Genomic DNA, 24,326 nt, shown 5'->3' with positions numbered 1-24,326 from the left:
TTAGCAAATCCTGACTTTTCCATTGACATACTTGATACAAAATTTGTTTCTATTGTCAACAGTGGCAATATCAATGATATACACAGTCATATTTCAACCATACAGCATCACACACCCCTGCCCTCTGCCTTTCCCTGCCCAGTGATACCCTGATTAATCCCCCCTGCCATGTGGAAGTAACTTCTTCCCCTCCCCATCACCTGCACCTGGAGCTCCAGGGGAACCTCTCTCCCCCTCACTTACCCCTGGACTCCTAGGAGTTCCCTCTACCCACGGCAGCCCTTCTTACCCAATCCAGCCAGCTGGGATGGGGAGGGTCTTTGTCTCTACCTGTGGCTATCCCTGGGTCAGCCCGTGAGCTGCAGCAGCTGACCCCAAGTCTGGAAGGTGGGGTGAACCCTGACACAAAGCAGTCCCTCCTTTGTGTCCTCCTACCCATGTTCTACTTTGTCCCTGCAGCACCCCAGAGTCAGCCTGTCACTGCTGGTGCTGGGCACCACCATCCTCCTGGGATGGGGCACCCAGCCAGTCTGGGGCATCCAGGACAACAGCCTGCTGCCCACAAACATCAATGAAGAAGCTCTGGTTCAGATTCTCAGGCATGTCAAGAGGTGAGTGACTGGCTGGACTGGGCTTGTTCCGGCAGGGTGGGGGGGGCCTCTGCATCCCTCTGCAGGGGCAGACCGAGGGTATGTCTACACTACAGCACTAATTCGAACTAACTTAATTCGAATTAGTTAATTTGAACTAAGCTAATTCGAATTAGCGCATCTAGACCTAAAAACTAGTTCGAATTAGCATTTTGCTAATTCAAACTAGCATGTCCACATTGAGTGGACCCTGAACCGAGGTTAAGGATGGCCGGAAGCAGTACCGGCAGGGCATCAGGTTAGGACTTAGAGCATGAAGCTGCTGCCTCAGGCTAGCCGAGGGCTGTGCTTAAAGGGTCCCGACCCCCACCCGGACAGACAGTTCTCAGGGGTTCCCCGCTTGCAAAGCAGTCCTGTCTTGGAGTGCCCTGAGTGCCCACACTCAGCACATCACAGCACTCAGCCATCAGCCCGGCTGCACTTGCCGCAGGCTGCCATCCGGGGGGGGACAATCGGGGGCCTGCAGGAGAGCTTCCACCCTGAGGAGCTCGCAAAGCCAGCCCAGTCCTCCCCATTGGGGGCTCGTACCCCATTCCTCCCTCACCTCCTTCCACTTACCCTTCCCTAGCCCCCCTTCCTGATATACAAAATAAAGGACACATGTGGTCAAAAATAGAAACTCTCTTTATTGAACAAAACTGGGGGAGACTTGGAAAAGGAGGTGGGAGAGGGGAAGAGAGAGGCTGGGAGAGGAGAGGGCAACTAAAATGATCAGGGGTTTGGAACAGGTCCCATATGAAGAGAGGCTAAAGAGACTGGGACTTTTCAGCTTAGAAAAGAGAAGACAGAGGGGGGATATGATAGAGGTCTATAAAAGCATGAGTGGTGTGGAGAGGGTGCATAAAGAAAAGTTCTTCATTAGTTCCCATAATAGAAGGACTAGAGGACACCAAATGAAATGAATGGGTAGCAGGCTTCAAACTAACAACAGAAAGTTGTTCTTCACAAAGCAAAGAGTCAACCTGTGGAACTCCTTGCTTCAGGAGGCTGTGAAAGCTAGAAGTAGAACAGAGTTTAAAGAGAAGTTAGATCAAGTCATGGAGGTTGGGTCCATGGAGTGCTCTTAGCCAGGGGGTAGGAATGTTGTCCTGGCCTCTGTTTGTGGAAGGCTGGAGAGGGATGGCTCGAGACAAATGTCTTGGTCGTTGTCTTCGGTCCATCCCCTCCAGGGTGCCTAGCATTGGCCACTGTCGGCAGACAGGCTACTGGGCTAGATGGACTTTTGGTCTGACCCAGTACGGCCATTCTTATGTTTTTATGTTCTAAGCTCAGGGCTCAGGGTCGGGGGTCTCACTGGACCACCTTGATTTTCATGCAAACCTGCTCCTGGGTGGCGAGGCTGGCAGCTCTCCTGCCCTAGACGGCCACTTTCCTGTGCCTAGTGCGGAGGTCGTGGATGTTGGAGGCTTCCCCCAAACCTGGATGAGGTCCACGATATCCGCACTAGACCAGGCGGGCGCCCGCCTCTTGCGGCTCCGGGCAGGCTCCCAGGAGCTGCCAGCCTGGTACCGGGAAGAGGCGGAGGGCTGGGTGGCAGCGGGTGGCTGGCTTGTGCCATGCCAGGTGCAGGGCCAGACCGTGCCCCTTTAAGGGCTCCGGGGCCGGGAGTGGGGCAGGAGAGTTTCCCTGGTGGTGCCCAGAGTGGCCACCAGGGAAACCTGGGGAGGGCTAGCCTCCCACTAGTTCGAATTAAGTGGCTACACAGCCCTTAATTCGAACTAGTTAATTCGAACTAGGCGTTAGTCCTCGTGGAATGAGGTTTACCTAGTTGGAATTAAGCGCTCCGCTAGTTCGAATTAAGTTTGAACTAGCGGTTTGCCTGTGTAGCGCCTATCAAAGTTAATTTGAACTAACGTGTGTTAGTTCGAATTAATGTTGTAGTGTAGACATACCCCAAGAGACCATCCAATTCACATGGGATCAGGTGCTGGGCAGACAAACAAATCAGGCTGCTCCTGGGCAGGGCCCACAAGCTGGGCTACACACCAGAGCCAGCAGGGAATAGGGCAGAGGAAAGGGGACCAGGAATTTGGGGTGCCAATGGACCAGATGACTCCTATGAACCATGTGGGGGAAAATAAAATCATGCCCAGGGAGGAGGAGGGTGCAGCCTTTACTTTTAGTGCCCTGGTGCTGTTGTCTCTAACCTCTCTCCAACCCAACCCAACCCAACCTCAGTTCTGTACTTGCTGCTTTCATGGTTCCCAGGTGTCCCAGATATTGGGGGGTGGCTAGTAGGTGCCCTGAGAAGGGTTGGTTGGCAAGTTCCCATGGGAGGCATTGACTGGCAAGTGCCCAGAGGAGAGGAGAGGGGCTGTCTGGCAGGTGCCATAGGGTATGTCTACACTACCCCGCTAGTTCGAACTAGGAGGGTAATGTATGCATACCGCACTTGCTAATGAAGCCCGGGATTTGAATTTCCCGGGCTTCATTAGCATAAGCGGGGAGCCATCATTTTTAAATCCCCGCTGCTTCGAACCCCGTGCAGCGCGGCTACACGGGGCTCGAACCAGGTAGTTCGGACTAGGGTGCCTATTCCGAACTACCGGTACACCTCGTTTCACGAGGAGTAACGGTAGTTCGGAGTAGGAACCTAGTCCGAACTACCTAGTTCGAGCCCTGTGTAGCCGCGCTGCACGGGGTTCGAAGCAGCGGGGATTTAAAAATGGCGGCTCCCCGCTTATGCTAATGAAGCCCGGGAAATTCAAATCCCGGGCTTCATTAGCAAGTGCGGTATGCATACATTACCCCGCTAGTTCAAACTAGCGGGGTAGTGTAGACATACCCATAGGGAGGGAAAGAAGGGCTGGTTGGCAGGCGCCCATTGGAGAGATTGGTTGGCAGGTGCCTGGGGCAGGCATGGTTGGGACTGTCAGAGCAGTCGTGGTGCTGGTGAGCCGGTGATGTATTCTCCCATCTCCAAATTTTGTCTGGCTTTGGCTCCAGGGGCATGAGTGCCTACGACCAGTTTGCAATTGCCATGCTGCTGTCCCGTGAGGCCTGCGAGAAATCCACCACTGCAGAGCAGGAAGGTGCCACTATTGAGGACAAGCTGCTCAAGATCTGGGAAGAAGACCGTCTAGATAAAGAACCATACGTCTACACAGACAACTTCCTGGTGGCTATTGTGAACAGGGATGAGCATAAGGGCTGGCACGCCGAGGCCGTGCTGGTGGGCACCATGGAGACAGATAAAAAAAAGCGAAAGAGCTGGGTCTACAACTTCCTAAAGGTGTTCCTTGATAACAGAAAACAGACATATCCACCCAACAATAGTTGCTTCGTCTTTTTCTCCCTGATCTCACCCTGCCTGGACTATTGCCTGAACCCTGAGAGCGACACATACATCCTGGAAGCCCTGCAGGACAGCTTGCAGGGCTACGACCCCCGTTTCCAAGCCTTTGCTTTTGAGCATGTCTACAAGGAGGATCAGCCCAAGGGCCAGATCAAACTGTGGGAGGCCTGGCGCCAGATCCCCATGCCCCTGTTCCGCTGCTCCTTTGACCAACCTGAGAGCTGCATAAAATGCACAGGGGACATAGACACCAATGAGTGCTTGGATGACATCGGATTCCTTCCCCCAGACAGTTTCTTCAGCTAACACCCCACAAAGGGGTAGGCACTTGACACATCTCTGCCACACTGGGCTCTGCTTGTTTTGCTTGGTTCCTTGCCCTCTGAGTCATTCCTTCCGCGAGAGAAGGTACAACACCCCCTCTTCCTTCCCCGGCATCCTGGGTCCACACCCACCCGCCCAGGGCTGGAGTCAGTCTCTGCCCAGCTGAAGGGAGCCAGCGCAGTTGGGAAGCCGGTGGGCTGGGCTCAGCTGCTCTTGCCAGGGGCTGATGGAGCAGAAGCATCCCTCCGAGGGAGGGGGCTGTAGTAATGCTGGTCCTTCTATAGAGCTTCCTCCCCAAAGCTAGTCAGAGTAGTAGCCCCAGGCCACAAAAGCAGACACTGAGGCCCAGCCCCCTTGGTCCACAGCTGTAACTACTGAACCCCACTGCCTTCTGTGAGCTGGGAACAGAACCCAAGATCCCTGGCTTCCCACCCCCTTCCCTGCTCTAACCACTAGGCCCCTCAATGGAACTTCCATTGAGGGGCCTAGTGGTTAGAGCAGGAGGAGGGGGAGGTTCTGCAGTGACTGAGGCTGGGTGCTTCTTCGCTGGCACTTTTGCGACGTGGCTCTTGCTGATGGGCACCAATAAAGCTTCCAAGCATCCCTATGTCTCCGTTCTCTCTGTGCTGCATTCCCCCAGTCAAGAAACCCCCCTACCCCATAGCAGCTGGCTCCTCCCCCGTAGCTACCCAGGAGCTGCTGCTCACAGCAAGAGGGGTGTCCTGTGGAGCTGGGGCCACTGGAGAGATGTGGGAGAGGCTGATCAAAGGTCAGGCCCAGGCCTCACTGCTTCCAGTTACCTTGGTCTCCCAGCATCTCTCCACAAAGGGGCCTCTGCCCTTTGGACAGGCTCGAGCAAAGCTGTCTCTGGGGGAGGACCCATGGATCCCAGATGGGGAAAATTTCAGCTCCCCTGCCTCAGCTCCCTAATGCTCAGCTCCCAGCTCCAGAGATGGGTCCCCTCAGCCCATCATCCTAGGCCACAAGCAGCCACTCCCACGCTCCCAGCTCCATCGCCCTGCAGAATCCTGGCCCAGTTCACCAACCTGGGGCTGTAGATGGGACATAAAGCCTAGAGCCTCAGGCTATGTCTACACTGCCCCTTGTTCTTTCAGAAAAAGCTACGCAAAATGCACTTCGCATTTTGAGACTCTGTGAGCTGCCTCTGCCCTGAATGCCAACTTCACAGCTCCCACTAGCTGGGAAATGCAGCCAATGCAAGTGGTGCCTGCTGATGGGGAGCAGCACACAGAGCCCCCTGTCCCAGCCCTCTGACTAGGAGCCGGAGGGATGTGACATCACTTCCTGGGGCTCGCTTGAGGGCAGCACCACATGGATCCTGCACATCTCCCCCTCTCCTGAATCCCAACCCCCTGCCCCAGACCAGAGCCCCTCCCACCCACTAAACCCCTCATGTCTGGCCCCACCCCACAGCTCACACGCTCATCCCAAGGCCCAGACCCCTCTCCCACCCCACAATCCCCTGCCTTAGCTCCAGGCATTCTTCTGCACTCTGAGCCCATTGCCCCCACACACAGTCTCCTCATTGCACCTCAAATCCCTCATCCCCAGCTCCACACTCCCCAGCCAGATCCGGAGCCCCCTCCTTCACCCCCAACTCCCGGCTGCAGCCAAGGTCCAGCGGCCAGAGTCAGTAGTGACACTTATAGCCTCCCCCTTGGGGGTTAATGGGGGTGGGATTGGGGGACCCAGGCCCATCTGCTCCACCAGGTCCCAGCCCTGGGTCTTGTCATTGGTGAGTGTGTCCCACTATTAGCTCAGCAGGGAATCCGCCCGAAACATGCCAAACTCTCTTGGATCTAACTCCCCACCCTGGGCTACTTCCTACGAGACTCCCACACATCCGCCTTCTTCACCACTTTCCTCTTCCCTGCTGCCTGGCCTCCCCGGTTCGGTCGCTCCACAGCTCTTGCTCCACAGCTCTGGCAGCACCTCCCTTCCTCCGTGGCGGTCAGCTCCAACTGAGCTGCTCCTCTGGCCTTTTTATCTGTCCTCCCACTGGAGCAGGGCTGTGGGGGCCGCCCTGATTAACCCTTGCAGGACCAGGGTGGGGTTGGTACACTCCATCACAGATGCGAACACATGGACAGACTACCAGGAGGCCGTGACTCTGTAACACTGAAATGCTGGCTGTTCCCTCTGGGTGACGCTGTAGCCTGAGTTACGTCCTTCGCCTCCTGCCGTGGTGCTCAGCTGACTTCTGCCCAGAGGGAAGAGCCAGCATTTCAGCTTTACTGAGTCACAGACACTGGGCTACTATATACATTAGAGCCATGGCAGGAGGTGAAGGGGGGCGGGGTGGTGACATACACGGCCGGGCCCCGCCTCCTGACTGTGAACAGACTTTGGCTGGGGAGAGGGCGGGGGAACGAGAGGGAGGGGGAGGTGGAGGGCAACTGGGAGGCTGCAGGATCAGTGCTGGGGTGAAGGGAAATGGTGCAGAGGAGCAGCTGGAGCTTATAGGCAGCTGCTCCGCTGAGCTGCCCTGTGGGAGCAAGCGGCGCAAACAGCTATTTGGGCTCTGCACTCCCCATGCAGGAGGGGGAGGAGAACAGAAAGAGAGTGAGAGGCCGGAGGGGGAGAAGAGAAAGAGAGACGGAGAGAGAGGCAGGAGACAGAGGAGAGTTGAGAGAGGGGGAGGCAGTAGGAGGAGGGGGAGAGAGGGAGACGGAGCAAGAGACCGGAGGCTCAGGAGAGAAGACCAAGATAGAAAGGGAAAAGGATGTTCAGGAGAAACCTGAAAATCCCATTTTATGACGGGCTAATTGGCTAGTTTTGAAATATTGGGCTTGCTGTGTGGACACTCGCCTCATTATTTTGAAATTATGGGAGTTTAGAAATATTTAGAAAAAAGTTTGATAGCTTTCTGTCAGGCAAGAACTCTCTTATTAATAAGTGTAGTTGTGAAACCCTCATTTCTTTATTATTTTGTCTTCATGGTCTCACTTTGCTATCTGTACAGTCTGGCTACGTCTACATTGGCCCCTTTTCCGGAAGGGGCATGCTAATTTTTCAGATCGTAATAGGGAAATCCGCGGGGGATTTAAATATCCCCCGCGGCATTTAAATAAAAATGTCCGCCGCTTTTTTCTGGCTTTTAGAAAAGCCGGAAAAGAGCATCTACACTGACCCCGATCCGGCCCGATCCTCCGGAAAAAAGCCCTTTTCCGGAGGATCTCTTATTCCTACTTCCTACTTTTCTAAAAGCCGGAAAAAAGCGGCGGGCATTTTTATTTAAATGCCACGGGGGATATTTAAATCCCCCGCGGATTTCCCTATTACGATCTGAAAAATTAGCATGCCCCTTCCGGAAAAGGGGCCAATATAGACGAGCCCTCTTTGTTTTATTCTTTGTTTCTGTCTGCTGTAGAATTAATATTGCTGGATGTAAGCCAATTAAAGTGGTAGGATATAATTGGTTGTGTAAGCAGGGGCTGAACTTGCTGTCAGCCAGCTAAAAGGAGGGGTGGGTGTGTCCACCACAGTTGTTTAGCTCTGCAAGGTAATTAACTGTTGATTGTTGACATGTAAATACAGCTCAGAAGAGAATCTGAGGTGTGGCTATGTAAATCCCAGTCAGCCAGGGCTGATGGAATGGAATGTGGAGAAGTGTATATAATTTGGGACTGTTGTGGGGGTCACTAATCATGCTACCCCTAAATGTGGGAACTGTAAACATGCCACCAGTGCTTGCAGGAGAGACACCACCATCACGGTAAGAGGTCTCGGAAGAACAAGCCTCCTCCCTTCCAGAGTTGAGTGAACAGAGCTGGGGGAAGGGGTTAAAGGGTTTGAGTCAGTTTGCTTCACACCTGCCAGGTGTGAGCTATAAGACTGGCCCAGCCTGCACCTTTCCCTCTTTGTTTTAAGGACAGACCTAAAGCAGACTCCCTGAGAAGTCTTTTCTTTTGCTAGTCCAATGAAAGCTGGATTCATTTGTCAGTCAAGCTGGTGGCTAAAGAGTTGAAATCATTGGTTTGGCCAGACCTGTTGCACCAGTGAAGTAACGGTGACCAGCGGCGTGGCGTGGAGTGGCGGGAGGCGACCAGTGGCGTGGTGTGGAGCGGTGGCAGGCAAGGAGCGGTGGCGTGGCGTGGCGTGGTATGCGGCGGCGGCGGCGGCAGGTGAGGAGCGGCAACTGGCGGCGTGGCGTGGAGCAGCGGCAGGCGAGGAGCAGCCATCAGCAGCGTGGCGTGGAGCGGCAGCTGGTGCACAGTGGAGCGTCCAGAGGCGTGGAACGAGACATCTGGTGGAGCATCGTGTAGTTTCATATAAGGTGCCCCCTATCTATCCCCTGACCCCCATTTCTACCCAGGTTGGGAGGTGAAACCCTGTGGGTGAACTTTGGGACTCTGGGTGGCACGGACCAGGGTCAGAGATTTTTGGGGTGTCGGACTTTTTGGACTTTGGGCGATTCTTGGCTGGGGTGGGGGCTTGGCTCATGTTTGGGGTTATGAACTCTGTTTGTGGTGTTTTCCCCCAAGTTAATGCCGTATGACTTCCCTTTCTGTTTCATTAAATGTTTCTTTCCTACACTCAGACTCAGTGCTTGCGAGTGGGGAAGCATTGCGTGAATTTTCCAGGTTACTGGGTGGGGCTCGAGCTGGTTCTATGTGTGATGGCCCCAAGATATTGAACCCAGCCCTGGTTACTGCCAGGCCTACCCGGCAGAAGGGTTACAGTTGGATAATCATGTTACAAGAATGATGGGGTATGTCCCCATGCTGCTATGTTGAAGACCTAGGGTATGTCTAGACTGCAGAGTTTTTCTGGGATACCAGACGTATCCCAGAAAAACTCTGCCATTTCCAAGGAATGCGAAAAAAAATTGGAAAAGCAGACACGTTTTTCAGTATCCTTGTAAACCTCATTGTACAAGGAAGAAGGGATGTTCCAAAAGAGGGTTTTTTTCCAACATTTGGCCCTCTGTAGAGGGCCAAATGTCAGAAAACCCTCTTTTGGAAGAAAAGCGGAAAAAGATATGCAAATTGTGGTTCACAATTTGCACATCTTTTTCTGACTTTTCTTTGTAGTGCAGACACAGACCTGTGTCTGATGTAACCTGTGACCAGGCTGAATGGAAGGGAGAGAGTTAGTTAAGGAAAAGACGGATAGGATCCAACTGGTTGACTGGGATGTTGCTCTCGGGTGCACTTTAAAAATGATGGTTTATGGCTTTCTCTGCCTTTTCACTGACAAACTGAAAATCTAAAAAACAGGAGTGGAGCAAATAAATTAAAAACCTGGTTTTCTGGGGGGAGGAAAGAGCAGGTTGAAAGCTATAAACATCCACAAAATTAAAGTATTTTTGGGGAGTGGTTTTCCAATGAAAAATTAAAAAGTCAAAGACATCAGACACTGAAATCATGTATATAATAGTATGTGACTGTAATGCTGAAATGTTGGCTGTTCCCTCTGGGCAGCGCAGTTGCCTCCCTGGCTGTTCTCTCTGGGCGGTGCTGTTGCCTGAGTCACGTCCTTCCCCTCCCACCGTGGCACTCAGCTGACTTCTGCGCTGCTCAGCCGGGCCACCGCAGGGGAGCAAGCAGCCGTTTGGGCGTCACAGTGCCCGTGCAGCATAGGGGTGCTGCATGGGGAGTGCTGGTCCCAAACGGCCACTTGGGCCGCTGGCTTCCCTGTGGTGGCCCGGCTGAATGGCGCAGAAGTCAGCTGAGCTCCTCGGCAGGAGGCAAAGGGAGGTGGGGTGGTGACGTGCGGAATGACAGCAGATCCAGGCCCCGTCTCCTGGCCATGAACGTCACCACCCCGCCTCTCTTCGCCTTTCGCAGTGGCACTCCGCTGACTTCTGCACCGCTCAGCCGGGCTGCCATGTGGGAGCAAGTGGTGCAAATGACCGTTTGGGCTCCTCAGTCCCTTGAGTGAGAGGCAGGAGGGGGAGGAGAAGAGAAAGAGAGAGAGGCAGGAGGGGGAGGAGAGCTGAGAGAGACAGAGGGGGCGGCAGTAGGAGGGAGAGAGACACGGAGCGAAAGACCAGAAGCTCAGGAGAGAAGACCGATGTGGAGGAGAGACCTGAAAATCCCGTCTTATGAGGGGCTAATTGGCTAGTCATATATATAGTAGTCCGATGTCTGTGAGTCTGTAATGCTAAAATGCTGGCTGTTCCCTCTGGGTGGCCCCTGCTGCATGGGGAGTGAGGGTCCCAAACGGCCGCTTGCCACCGCTTGCACCCCTACCGCCGCCTGGCTGAGCGACGCAGAACTCAGCAGAGCACCACAGCAGGAGAGGACGAGGGTGGGGCAGTGACGTACACGGCCAGAGGGCGGGGCCATGTACGTCACCGCCCCCCTTCACCTGCCGCCGTGACGCTCAGCTGAGTTCTGCGCTGCTCAGCCGGGCCACCGCAGGGGAGCCCAAATGGCAGCTTGCTCCCCCGCGGCAGCCAGGCCAAGCGGTGCAGAAATCAGCTGAGCACCACGGTGGGAGAGGAGGGGGGGTGGGAGCGGTGGCCCTCTGGCCATGTATGTCACCGACCCGCGCCCTTTACCTCCCGCCGTGGTGCTCAGCTGAGTGCTGTGCACTCAGCCAGACCACCGTGGGGGAGCCCAAACGGCCACTTGCTCCCTTGCAGTGGCCCAGCTAAGTGGTGCAGAACTCAGCCAAGCACCACGGTGGGAGCGGAAGGCGGGCGGGGCGGTGATATACACAGCCCCGCCCCCAGGCCATGTACATCACTGGGGTAGGGTGTAAAAAAAACCGCACACCCTTGACTGGGGGTGAGAGGAGAGAGGGACTGGCCGGGAGAGGAGCAGGGCTGGCTGAGGGGGGAAGGAGGCAGCGTAGCTGGCCAGGGGAGAATGGGGGAGGTGCAGCCAGCAGGAAGCAAAGCTGGTCGGGGTTGGGAGTCGGGGGCAGCGAGGTTGGCAGTGGGAAATCAGGAGGAGGAACTGGCTGACAGGGGGGCGGGAAGAGGGAATCAGCCAGCAGGGAGCTGGACTCACCCGAGCACATGCAAATCCCAGGGTGCTGCTCACCCCGCTCATGCATCCCCAGTGGAGACAGAGGAGAGTGGAGAGAGAGTGAGAAGCACGAGAGGAGAAGAAAAAGAGAGAGACAGAGCGGAGAGAGAGTGAGAGGCAGGAGGAGGAGGAGAAGAGAAAGAAAGAGACGGAGAGAGATGCAGAAGGCGGAGGAGAGCTGAGAGAGAGGGGGGGAGGCAGTAGGAGGAGGAGAGAGAGAGAGACGGAGAGAGACCAGAGGCTCAGGAGAGAAGACCGAGGTGGAGGAGAGAAGGGGCTGGAGCTGTCTGTGGAGCATGGGGGCAGGTGGACACTAAACAGGTGGGGAAGCCCTTTCAGATCTGTGGTTGATATTCTCCTGGGGAAATCACCCCCGTGCAGAGGGTCCAGCCTGGAGCTCAGACCCCATCTGTGTCCCCCTTAATTCCAGAGGGTGGATCCTCCCCTAGGGAAGCTGGGTCCTTCTTACCAGGGATTGGAGACAAGGGTGGTGACAAAAGGTTCAGGTTCTTCCAACATCTCAGCCCCCCCATAGTCACCCAGTGACCTTTCATCCTGGCCCAGCTGTGCCCTTAGCCAGGGGCTGTCTCAGAGAGAGAGAGAGAGAGAGTTTCCTCAGTAGTATGTTTAGACTCAAGCAAACCAGGCCTCTTCGGCTCTCAATCTTCCAGCCCTAAATAGAGACGCTGTGGTCGGGGCAGGGAAGGAGGGTGCTGCATAGCAGGAAACGGAGAGTGGTGACAAATACCAGACCTGAGGAGGGGACAGAGGAGGTCAGACAGAGGCTACAGAGTCTCTTCTAAGCCCCACATGCCCCAGGGGGCCTAGGAGCAGGAAGAAGGGCTGGTTGGAGCATCCAACCGTGGGAAGCAGACAGGGGCAGAAAGAGGGGGACCAGAACTTCTCTTCTCTTGAAGTTAGACAGGGCAGAGGGTGGAGGGCGGAGCAGGGAGGGGCTGTATATTGTCCCCTCTCCACCAGGTCAGCAGCAGAAGCCGCTGGGCTGTTTTCAGTCTGATCAGCCCCCCCTTCCGCTCCGATGCTCCTGTCTCTGTGCCTCTTGCTGCCTGGTGAGTATCCAGAAATCCTGGGCTAATTCGCAGCCGGTTGGGAGGAAACAGAACCAAGAGCACCCCTGGCCCAGACTGTCGGCAAATCCTCTTCAGTGGGAGATAAATGGGAACCAGTGGGTGAGTTATTGGACCAGCTCCTCCATGGATGTAAATCAGTGTCACTCCACTGGAGTTAATGCCAGTTACACCAGCAGAGGATCTGGCCCTCTAGAGAGCTGAAGGGAAAGTCAGCCCCAGCTCAGCTGAGATCTGTGCGAGAGGGATCTGCCCTGCCCCAGATCTAACGTCCTGCCTGGTTTGCTTCTTCAGCAACACACAGATCAGGAATTCATCCCCCTGTCTATTAAAGGCAGCTTCTATCCCTCAAGGGGGTCCTCAGGAAAGGAGAGATTTTATCTCCAGCACTAACCCCATGTTCCCTTTCTGTTCCCAGCGCTGCGTCCCAGCAGGCAGGAGATCTGCTCAGCCCCCGGTGAGTCCATCTATCCGTTTGTCTGTCTGTCTGTCCCCAGACACCCTCTTCCCTCTGTCTAGCCATCCAGCCATGGAGGTTTGCAGTGATACAGTAGGCTCCCAGCCACAGAAGATTAGTATTCATTATTATTGTTACAGTGACCCCCATACACCCCTCCCAGGAATCAGGGCCCATCGTGTCAGGTGCTGCACCTCCCATGTGAGGCTCTGTCCCTGCCCCTGCGGAGCTGACAGTCTCAGTTCTGACAGTATCCCCCCTGGTGACCCAGCTGTGCTGCAATAACAGCCTGCTCCAGACCCAGCCCTTGGGAGGGAGAGCCCCTCCTGCCCTGCCCCACGGAGCCATGTCAGCACCTTGGAGCCACCCGCACTGTGCTCCATGCACATGGGCGATCCCAGCTGTCGCTCGCACGGGGCCGTGCATCCCACACACGTTCACACCCCGCTCAGCACGATTCCTGTTGCCCCCTCCTGCTATCCCAAGTTAGCATCTGCCCCTTCCCAGAGCTCCCTGGCTCTGCTCCAGGGGATTGTGGCTGGCTGCCCAGTGACCTCGCAGGTACCATGGGGGATTGTAGGAAGAGCAAATTCTCCAGACTCCCACAGTCAACTCAGGCTCCCTAGGGGCTATCCCGTAAGTCCTCCGTGACCCATGAACTACAAGCTGTTTCCACCACAACCAACATCCTTGGGCAAACTGCTCCCTGGACTGCCCCTAAAACATGCACCACACACATCCCCATCAACGGCTTTCACCCCTTTCACCTCCCCAGGCTCTCTCCCTGCCCCCACCCTCCACCTGAGCCAGACGTCTGCCCGACCCGGGAACTCCGTGCAGCTCCAGTGCTCCGTGCTCTCCCAGACCCCCTTCGCCCGCGTCGTCTTCTGTCAGGATGGGGTGGAGGTTATGTCTCAGAAGGGCTCACTGTGGAAATTCATCTACAACTCTGACTATGTGGTGTCCAGCTCCGGGAGTTACTCCTGTGGGTACGAGATCAAGGACAGCAACAGCCGGGTGAACAGATCCCAGCTCAGCCCTGCCCAGCGCCTCAGTGTCATCGGTAAGAGGGGGGTGAATGGCAGCGCGAGTACCACTATCCATGCAACAGTGGAGAGAGAACGCAGAGTAGTAGGCTGTTATCCTCTGTGGCCGGGAGGCGGGAGGGGGGAGGATCAACGACCCAGGGGCCCCAGGTTTAATTTGATCCAGCCTACGGCAAGTCTCCGTGTCGCATGTCGGAAGCCTTGAGCCTCAGTGCCCCACTGCAGGGCTGGGATGCGATCGCGGCTCACTCAGCTGCGGGGGGAAGCCCACAGCCTTGGGGCCTTTCCTTCCCCCTGGTCCAGGAGTGAGAGCAGGGAGTGAGGCAAGTGCTGAGTGGGAGTGAGGGGAGGGAGGGAGGCAAGTGCTGAGTGAGGGGAGGGAGGGAGGCAAGTGCTGAGTGAGGGGAGGGAGGCAAGTGCTGAGTGAGGGGAGGGCGTCTTTTTGGTTTCTGCTCCCCACCTCGGGAGCAGGGGAGTAATCAGGGTTTTTCTTTTCACGCCTGTGTGTGGCTCCCGACTGATTTTCGGAGAGTCAGTGGCCGCTGAGTGAAGGAAGATTCCCCACCCCTGCTCCAGCCCCTAGACCAGGGGGCAGGCAAAGCTTTTGTCCTCAGGGCCACATCTGGGTGAAATGATATGGAGGGTTATGAATGCAGATGTTCCCGAGGTGGGGGGAGGGGGACTCATCGGCCGTGGCACAGACCAGGGGGCCTCGACAGGCTGGGACCAGGGACTCTTAGAGCCCCTGCTGGCAGTGGCCCCAGAGCGGCCGTACAGGCATCGCCATGGGCAGAGACAGCCTTGCCGGGATGGGTGCATGCGGCAGCCTGTGGGCGCTTTCGAGGCCCCATCTCGAGGGTGGGGCCGTAGGGACCGGCAGGCTCTGGCCTCGGCGACAGGCTGCGGGAGGAGGAGGCTGGGGCTTAGGGGACCGGGGTTGGGTCCCGGAGGCAGCCGAGCAGCGAGGGTCAGTCTGGGGGAGGCTTACAGGAGAGCACGGGAGGGTGCAGCAAGGGAAGGGCAGGAGAGAGACGCCCGTGGGGGGAAGGGCTCCCCCCCTTCCTCCCAGCAACTCTATCAGCGCCCTGGGCCTGGCCCCCCCACTCCGGGGAGGGTGTCTCAGTGGGCAGGGGTTGGTCCTGGTGCGCTGCATCATTCAGCATTTGGGGAGGCTGGGCACACCCAGACCGTGACCCCGAGGCCTGCCTCTCATCTGCCTCCTCCCCCGCAGCCCGGCCTACACTCCCTGGCCCTACTCAGCCGCCTTCCCAGGGGACCCCCCCCGCCTCTTCCACTGGGCCCCCCCCTTTTCCTGCCTCTTCCCTGAGGCCTCCCAGCCTGCTGCTCCTGCCTATTCCCCTCAACCCCCCGCGTCCTGCCACTCATGCCTCCTCCGTGCCCCCCACCTGCCACCTGCCACCCCAAGTTGCCCCTGCCCATCACCTGCACTGCTTCACCCCCTCCCCTAAGGCCCCCATGTGGGCGGAGCGGGGTGGGAGCAGGGCCTTGGCGGGGAGAGGGCCAGTGGGAGCAGGGTCTCCGGGTGAAGCGCTGGTGGGGGCAGCGTCAGTGCCCTCCACCGGTGACGGGCTGGCCGGCTGCTTGGGGAGGCTTCTCCAGCACCACGGCCTGTTCTAGCCACTGCCCACGCCCCACAGCAGCGCTGTGTCCCACTCACACACTCACCCGAGCTGCTCTGCACACTGGGGAGGGGCGAGAGGCTCTGGGCTGCTCTGTCGCTGGCTCCTGTGAGGCCTTTGTACAGAGTCCCGATGCAGCCTGAACAAACCTGGGCCCTTCCCTGCCCCTCCCGCCCCACAGGGCTACGCTGGGCAAAGGGAGGAGACTCCCCAACAGCTGCCCTCACTTAACCCTCCTGTCAGGAGAACGTGCCCCCTGCAGCATGACCCCCCCTAGACCAAGGCTCTGGGAGCTCACACGGGGCCCCTCTTACACAGCAGCTGCTCTGTGCCTAGCGCTGGCACCGCAGGGCCACAGGCTGCTTAGCTCACGGCTGTTCCCACGTCCCTTTCCATGGTGCAGAGCCGCCGGCCTCGTCCCCTGTCCTCTGGGCCACTGGCTGCGCCCTGGTCCTGCTGATCCTGGTGTCCGTGCCCGTCGTCTACTTTGTGCTGAAGAAACGTGGAGAAACGGGGCTGGCCCCTGCCTGCGAGGCTGGAGGCGAGTTCTCCGGGGAGCAGCAGCAGCAGGCGAACCAGAGTCCTGGGAGTGTGAGAACCCCACTGAACAGCTCCGAGCAGGACCCGGGGGGCAAGCTGGGGCCTGAGGAGACACCAGTGTCCAGCTCCAAGCAGGACCTGGGGGGCAAGCTGGGGCCTGAGGAGACACCAGTGTCCAGCTCCGAGCAGGACCTGGGGGGCAAGCTGGGGCCTGAGGAGACACCAGTGTCCAGCTCCGAGCAGGACGCTGGGGAGACGTCATTGGTCAGTGCCGCAGAATAGGCCCCCGCTGGGGCAACTGTCTTTGCTCAGGCAACTCTGCCAGCCTCCTTCAGTCCTTCCTCCCTTCCCCCGTCGGCAGGGCGGGGGCTGACAGATTTGCCAGGACCCTGGGCAAGGGGGCGGGGGGGAGGGAGGCAGCTTCACACTCCTGGAAGGGGAAGGGCTTCATGCAGAAGATGGGGCTGGAGCCCTCAGCACTGCCCAGAGCACACTCCGCCATGGCCCCTCCACCGCCTCCCCCCGCCAGCCCTCAGAGCCCCCCGTAGCGCGCCATGCAGTGCTCCAGCGGCAATTTAAAGGGTCCAGGGCTCCGGCTGCCACCGCTCCTGCTAGAAGCCCTAGGCCCTTTTGAATGGCAGGTCCCAGGGCAACTGTCTCTGTTGCCCTTCCCCCCCACCCATACAGACATTTCCCCTCCTGCAGAGATGCTGTAAGTCCAGAAAAAGGGGATGGGCTCAAGATTAAGACACTAGGGCTTCTGGGAGAATGGGATTCTAGTCCCATCCCCACTCTGCTACAGGGTCCTTGGGCCTGTCACTTCCTCTCTCACAGCCACAGCTCCCATCTGTGAAATGGGGCCAATTGTTCTACCTTATCACAGGGGAGAAGTTCCAAAGCCGCTAAGGGATTTAGGAGCACAAATGTGTGACTGTGCTGTGTGTCCGCTGCCTGGTGCTCCTAAGTCCCACAGGGTATGTCTACACTACAAAGTTAGTGTACAGCTGTTAGTTCAAATTAACTTTAATAGGGGCTACCCATACAAACTGCTAGTTCAATTTAATTCGAACTAGCGGAGCGCTTAATTCGAACTTGGTAAACCTCATTCTACGAGGAATAACGCCTAATTCGAAATAGCTAATTTGAAATAAGTGCGGTGTAGACACTTATTTCGAATTAGGGGGCCTTCAGCCCTTCCCAAGTTCTCCCTGGTGGCCACTCTGGGCCAAGCCAGGAAAACTCCTCTCCTCTCCCCCAGCCCCGGGGCCCTTAAAAGGGTAGACTCACTTGCCAGAGACAGCCCTGCCAGCAGTCTCTGCCCCGACCCAGTGGCCCCAGGATGAGCCAGGCAGCCAGTGGCAGCCAGCTGTCCTCCACCCAGTACCCCAGTACCCCAGCGGCCAGCCATGGGCTGTAGACGGCACGCACCCTCGTGGACTAGTGCAGAGATCATGGACCTCATTGAAGTTTGGGGGAAGGCTCCCAAGGTCCATGATCTCTGCACAAGGAGGAGGAACGCGGCCATTTATGGCCACATAGCAGCCACCATGGCCTGAAAGGGACACAGGCAAACCCAGGAGCAGGTGCGCCTGAAAGTCAAAGAGCTGTGGCAGGCGTACGCCAGGGCCACCAGGGGTGGTGCCACAGCAGGGGCTGCCACTGGCCCCTACTTCCCCACCCTTGACCAACTCCTGGGGGGCGGGGCAGTCCACGCCAGCCCAGGAGGCAGTGAGCCAGGACCGGAGGGCCCTGACCTGGGTGCACCAGAGGGGACACCACCAGCTGTTCCGGCACCGGAGTCGGCAGGGTCATCCAGGGAGGCCATACCAGGTAAGTGCCAGCACTGTACCCTGCCCGGGGGGGAGGCGGGGAGGGAGACCAGGGACCACGCGCGTGGGCCATGCCTCCCACGGATCACGCAGCCACCTGTGTATGTGCGAGCACATGCCATGCCACCCTTGGGCAGGTGGCTCCAGTTGCGTGACACCCAGGGGCCATGGCCCAATAGGCACACGAGTGTGTGAAGAGACCTGACACATTCCCGACCCCGGGGCAGGACCCAGCAGGACGCCCTCCCTTCACACCTCCCCTCTACACAGAGGCAGAGGACATCTCCCCCCCAGCCGCACTATACATGGCACAGGGGCATGGGTGTGGTGTTGGGGCAGCTCCCAGTCCCGGGGAGAGCCAGACATCCTGACCATGGCGTCTGTGCAAGCACAGCAGCTCTGCTGGTGCAGGACACGGTTGCCCTCACGTCGCAGGGGCGGGGCGGGGGAGGGGTTGCTGGGCATCATCCACTGTGTCCCCAGGGAGAACTGACCACTTCTCTTCTTTCTCTACAGCTGCACCAGCTGCTTGTGCAGGGCGCACCACCCCGCCTGGGACATGTTCCCGCACCCGTGGCCTGCTCCAGACATCCATCACGCAGAAGGAGTACTGAGACCAGCACCCGGGGGCCCTGCGAGCCCTGCACTGCACCGTCGAGGCCTGGATGCAGGAGGATCTGCAGCTCCGCCGGGGGCAGCTTGCGGAGGACCAAGCGAGGAACTGTCACCTGCAGGCCCTGCTGCAGAGCATGGTGCCCTGTGCCGGTCCTGCGCCTGCTGCCCCCCCAACAACTGTCCCTCCTCCCACTCCTGCCACCCACCTCTTCCCCCTCAAATCTCCGCACCCTCCACCTCAACCTTTGCACCCTCCACCGCATCCCCCCGGGGACACTGAGTCCCCCTCCCTCGCCCTGCTGGGAGGCAGTTGGCCCAGCGAGAACTCCATCCCTGATCCCTGAGCTTCCCCTCCCCCTTCTTCCCCTTGCTTCCCCCTTCCAGCTCCCTCTTCCCAGTTTTCCTCTTCCTCTCTCCCACCCTCTCTCCTGTCTTCTCCCGCCTCCTTTCCCCCGTCTCCCCACAGTTTTATTCCCCTGTGACGGCGCGTTGGGGGTTCCCCGTCTCCTGCACCCCGAAATGGCACAAACAGACTGCACCAGCCAGTGGAATTGAGGGTGGTTTATTGCTCCTCCAGCACAGCGCAGCACAGATGTAGTCTGGTCACAGGAACTGGGCTAGGATGCCTCAGGCCCCCTTGAGATGGGGGAGACTGGGCCCCTAAACTCCAGCCCCTTCCCCTAGGCTCTCCTCCATGCCCTCCGACAGCCAGCAACCAACTCACTAACTTCCAGCCCTGCCCCCCAACCAAGGCAGCATTCCACCTTCCTTTGTTCCTCTCCATGGGGGGTGTCTGGCCACTGGTTTGCATAGTGACTCATCCTGTTTTGCTGGGTCGTGGTCCCCAAGACAGCCAGTGGGGGTTCCCCCAGAGCCAGCAGCATAGAAACCAGCCAGGTACCCCCACTACGTCACAGTTCTCCCCCCTCCGAGAGCGAACTGAGCAGGGTCACTCCGCTCGTGACCTAGGGAAGTTCGGGTCCTCTGTGTGGGAACCCGCCCTGGGGACATGGGTGCTCCCCTTGACTCGGGCCGGCTGTGGCGAGGCCCCACATGAATTGGCTTCCCTCTGTCCACTCGCTGCCCCGCTCCAGGGCGACTGGCACAGGCCTGTCCTCGGGGGTCACACCCACCCTTCCACTGGCCTTGATCTCTGGCCAGGGTCTCTCGGGCCGGGGCCATGAGCCCAGCGAGCCTTCTCTGGACAGCCAGGGCGGCTTCCATCCCCGATGCTCCATCCAGGGAGGACTTCCCCTCCCATAACTCTCTCAGCCAGCCCAGAGGGTCTATCTGGGGTAGAGACCCCCAAGCCGCTTTCCTCCTGTCTTGGGCCTTCCCGCCCCTCTGGCAGGAGTCACAGGACCGGCAGTACCGCTGCACGGCTGTAAAGATTCCCGGCCAATAGAAGTGCTGGAGCAGCTTCAGCCGGGTGCTCCGGATCCCCCGGTGGCCCCCAACGGGGACGTCGTGGGCCAAATACAGCAGCTCGAGGCGATACTTTCGGGGGACGACCAGCTGCCGCTGGACCCCCCATGCCCTCGCCTTCCTGGGGGGGAGCCACTCACGGAACAGGAGCCCACGCTCCCGCAGGAATCTCTCCTGGCCACCTCTCCCCCGGGGCTGAGCTGCACGGAGGCCAGCCTGGTCCCTCAGCCTCTGCAAGGAGGGGTCTGCCTGCACCTCAGCCTGGAATTCAGCTGCTGAGGCAGGGATCGGGACCTGTCCCCCACCTCTGCCTAGGTCCGGAGTCCCAGCCTGGCTGGACCCCGTGTCCACTGGGATGGGACCCTGAGGACGCTGCCAGGAGTCCTTCCCTGGACCCACGTTGTCAGCCCCCCGCTGGCTCTGGCTCCGGGTAGTGACTAGATCCCGCTGGGATTCATGGGGCCACTCCTCTAGGTCATTCCCCATCAGCACCTCGGTGGGCAAGTGCGGGTGCACCCCCACTTCCTTGAGGCCTTTCTTCGCCCCCCATTTCAGATGCACCCTGGCTACAGGCACCTTAAACGGGGACCCGTCTATGCCCTTCAGGGTCAGCTGCGCGTGGGGTAGTATCCGCTCCGGGGCCACTATGTCGGATCGGGCCAGAGTCACCTCCGCCCCCGTGTCCCAGAAGCCCGTCACCTTCCTACCATCCACCTCCAGGGGTATGAGGCACTCGCTCCGCAGGGGCCGTCCTGCCCCCACCCGGTACACGGAGAAATCCGCCTCCTGAGAATCAGACCTCCCAGGGGAGGTGCACTGAGCATCCTTCCCCTCTCTCTGAGCTGAGGTTTGCCTGCCAGCCCCTGCCTCTGGGGCAGCCTGCCCTTCCTCCCGCCCCAGCCAGTTAACCCTGGAAAGTCCCCGGTCCTGGGACCTGGTGCACTGAGCCCTCTTGTGGCCTTTTTGCCCACAGCGATGGCAAGTTAGGCTTTGGGCTGTCTCTGTCCAGGCCCTGGCTGGTTCTCTGGGGCGCAGACGACCTGTTCCTTGGTCTCGCCCCGTAGTTGACTCCCTCCGTCGCTCAGCCGAGATCCGGTCTCTGCGCGGTTCCCTCTCTCTCCGGGACTCCCGTTCACACCCGGACCGGCTCTCCGTGAACTCATCTGCCAGTCTCCCGGCCTCCTGGGGGTTCTCTGGTCTCCGGTCCTTGAGCCACAGCCTCAGTTTGGGTGGGCACGCTTCATAGAACTGCTCCATCATGACCAGCTTGAGCAGCTCCTCTGCGGCCTGGGCTCCGACTCCAGACACCCACTTGCGGCAGTATTGCGCCAGGCGGGAGGCCAGGTCCACATAGGTCTCCCGTGGCCCTTTCTGTACCCCCCGGAACTTCTTCCTGTACATCTCGGGGGTCAGCCCAAACTTGTGCAGCAGGGCCTCCTTGACTCGGTTGTAATCCCCTGGCTGTAGGTCCTCCAGCTGACTGAGCACTCCGGCCGCCTCCTGGTTCAGTGCGGGGATGAGCTCCTGCAGCCAGTCAGCTGTGGGGACCCGTTGCAGTCCACAGGCCCTCTCAAAGGCACTGAGGAACCTGTCTATGTCACCCATGTCCTTCAATTGGGCCACCATGAGCCTCTCCAAGCGTCTGGCAGTCCTGGGAGCCTGGGGCCCATCCGCACTTGGCGCAGCCGGTGCCCCGCCGGTTCTCCGCTCTGCCATGGCCAGCTCATGCTGCCGCTGCCTCTCTCGATCTTGGCGCTCCCTCTCTCGGTCCTGGCGGTCCTTCTCTCGGTCCTCTACTTCCAATTCCTTGATCCGCAGCTGGATCTCCAGCCGCCGCAGCTCTGCTGGGCTGGCCCCTGCCCTAGATGGGCTACGGCTTGCAGGCCTCCCGGGAGACGCTGTCTCATCTCTCCGTTGGGTTTCAGCGCTCCTCCCCCTCTCTGAGCCTGACACACTCTCAGGCGGGGTCTGGCTGCTTCCCCTGGGGACAAGATCCTGGCCCCGTGGCTGGTCATTATCTTCCAGCTGGGTAATCAGCTGGGCCTTGGTTGCTTTCCGCACAGGCAAGCCCCTCTCTCTGCACAGCCCCACCAGCTCTGTCTTCAAGAGTCGGGCGTAGGCCATCTGCCCGCTGGGCCCCTCGGTGCAGACTCACCAGTCTAGTGCTGCAGCGCCCCACGATTCCCAGGAACCGCTTCGCTCTGTCTCCAGCACGCCTGGCTCCAGGGCTCTTGCTTCTACTGCGCCTTGTCGCTTGCCGCTGGGAGCTTCATCCACGGGGTGCAGTGCATCCCGCTCCTGACACCAGTGTGACGGCGCGTTGGGGGTTCCCCGTCTCCTGCACCCCGAAATGGCACAAACAGACTGCACCAGCCAGTGGAATTGAGGGTGGTTTATTGCTCCTCCAGCACAGCGCAGCACAGATGTAGTCTGGTCACAGGAACTGGGCTAGGATGCCTCAGGCCCCCTTGAGATGGGGGAGACTGGGCCCCTAAACTCCAGCCCCTTCCCCTAGGCTCTCCTCCATGCCCTCCGACAGCCAGCAACCAACTCACTAACTTCCAGCCCTGCCCCCCAACCAAGGCAGCATTCCACCTTCCTTTGTTCCTCTCCATGGGGGGTGTCTGGCCACTGGTTTGCATAGTGACTCATCCTGTTTTGCTGGGTCGTGGTCCCCAAGACAGCCAGTGGGGGTTCCCCCAGAGCCAGCAGCATAGAAACCAGCCAGGTACCCCCACTACGTCACATCCCCCTCCCCAGTTGTGTTGAATAAAGAGAGTTGTATTTTTGAAAATACGTGTCTTTTATTTGACATCAGGAAGGGGGGGTTAGGGAAGGGTAAGTGGAAGGAAGAAAGGGAAGAATGGGGCACAAGCCCCCAGTGGGGCAGACCAGGGAGTCTGTTAGTGCTCCTCAGGGTGAAAGCTCTTCCACAGGGCCCCCTGGATCCTGACAGCCCCTCGATGGACCTCTCGGATGGCAGCCTGCAGACAGTGCAGCCGAGCTGATGGTAACGACCCCACGAGACTCACCAGCGTGCCCAGGGACAGGTCTGGTTCCATGTTGCAGAGTGCCGTGGTGTCCCGAGTGAGGGCAAGCAGAGCACTCTGACACACAAATGCTTTGCTGTCCCTCAGCAAGGTGGACCAGCAAGCAGAGAAACCTGAGAACTGGCTGTCCGAGATGGGTGGTCGGGTTCCTTTAAGCACAGACCTCGGCTAGCCTGAGGCAGCAGCGCCACACACTAAGTCCGACCATTTTGGCACTTACCTTCGATTCCGGGTCCACTCAATGTGGACATGCTATTACAAATTAGCAGTATGGCGTGGTAAGAGAGGGTGCCTTGTGCAAGAGCTACGCTCTTTTCTAACAGGTGTAAGCTCTCTTGCGCAAGAGGGCAGTGTGGATGCTCAGCAGGGATTTCTTGCACAAGAGAGCATCCACACAGCCATGGATGCTCTTGTGCAAAAGCACAGCTCGCACATGGCAGTGTGGAAGTGTTCTTGCACAAGAATCCTTGCGCAAGATGTTTTTGCACAAGAAGCCGACAGTGTAGACATAGCCTAAGAGTTTCCTCCCATGAGCAGAATGGATTTTGTGTTGTGCACCTGTACTGAGTTCGTGTGGGTTGTCTGGATGTGCCACTGTGGCACCCAAGTTATTAATACATATTTTATAAACCTTTCCCTTTTCCCTCTGCTGCCATGTCTCCTCCCCTTGCTCCATCAGCTCCCCTGGTGCCTACTCCCCCCTAACTCCTCACCCTCCTCTGCTGTCCTGACTCCTGCCCTTCTGTGATGGCGCATTGGGGGTCCCCCGTCTCCTGCAGTCCAAAATGGCACAAACAGACTGCACCAGCTGGTGGAATAGAGGAAATTTATTGTCTCTCCAGGATACAGCACAGCACAGATGTAATCTGGTCACAGAGCTGGGCTAGGATGCCTCAGGCCTCCTTGAGATGGGGGGAGACCGGGCCCCTAAACTCCAGCCCCTTTCCCTAGGCTGTCTCCTCCATGCTCCCAGACAGCCACTCACTCCCACTCTTCCAGCCCTGCCCCCCAGCCAGGGCAGCATCCACCTTCCTTTGTTTCTCCCCATGGGGGGTAGGCTGGTTCAACCAGTATGGTACCTTTGCATAATAAGGTTTTCCCGGCTGGGTCTTGCTCCAGACAGCAGAGGTCACCACAGCCCAGCAAGTACCCCCACTACGTCACACCTTCTAACTGCCTTCAGTCCTCCTGTGACCTGCCCCCTCCCCCAGCCCTTCTCTGCCCCCTGTGCCCACTCCTCCAGTAGCCCCACTCTGATCATGTGAGCTACCACTCCTCATCCCCTCTCCTAATACCTCCCTCTACACATCTGCCCTGACTCTCTCCTCTGGTGCTGGTCCCTCCCTTGCAGGTGTCTGCCCTTCTGCTT

At 58.4% G+C, this 24,326-nt stretch overlaps 2 protein-coding genes across 2 annotated transcripts; both read left to right on the top strand.

Moving 5' to 3' along the window:
• Positions 1–265: 265 nt before the first annotated feature.
• Positions 266–4,838, top strand: LOC112545206 (uncharacterized). The gene is made up of 2 exons (XM_025182862.3): positions 266–611; positions 3,597–4,838. The coding sequence occupies exon 2, from the start codon at positions 3,601–3,603 to the stop codon at positions 4,249–4,251; it is 651 nt and encodes a 216-aa protein (XP_025038647.3). The 5' UTR covers positions 266–611; positions 3,597–3,600; the 3' UTR covers positions 4,252–4,838.
• A 3,299-nt stretch (positions 4,839–8,137) lies between these two features.
• Positions 8,138–17,015, top strand: LOC149523341 (uncharacterized). The gene is made up of 4 exons (XM_089769818.1): positions 8,138–8,566; positions 12,774–12,812; positions 13,588–13,875; positions 15,902–17,015. The coding sequence occupies exons 3-4, from the start codon at positions 13,722–13,724 to the stop codon at positions 16,318–16,320; spliced, it is 573 nt and encodes a 190-aa protein (XP_089625944.1). The 5' UTR covers positions 8,138–8,566; positions 12,774–12,812; positions 13,588–13,721; the 3' UTR covers positions 16,321–17,015.
• The last annotated feature ends 7,311 nt before the right edge of the window (positions 17,016–24,326 follow it).

Source organism: Pelodiscus sinensis, chromosome 18 (genome assembly GCF_052426305.1).
Source record: "Pelodiscus sinensis isolate ZL-2025 chromosome 18, ASM5242630v1, whole genome shotgun sequence".
Lineage (NCBI taxonomy): Eukaryota > Metazoa > Chordata > Testudines > Trionychidae > Pelodiscus > Pelodiscus sinensis.
Note: the sequence above shows the minus strand (reverse complement) of the source record. Positions and strands in the feature narration are given on the sequence as shown.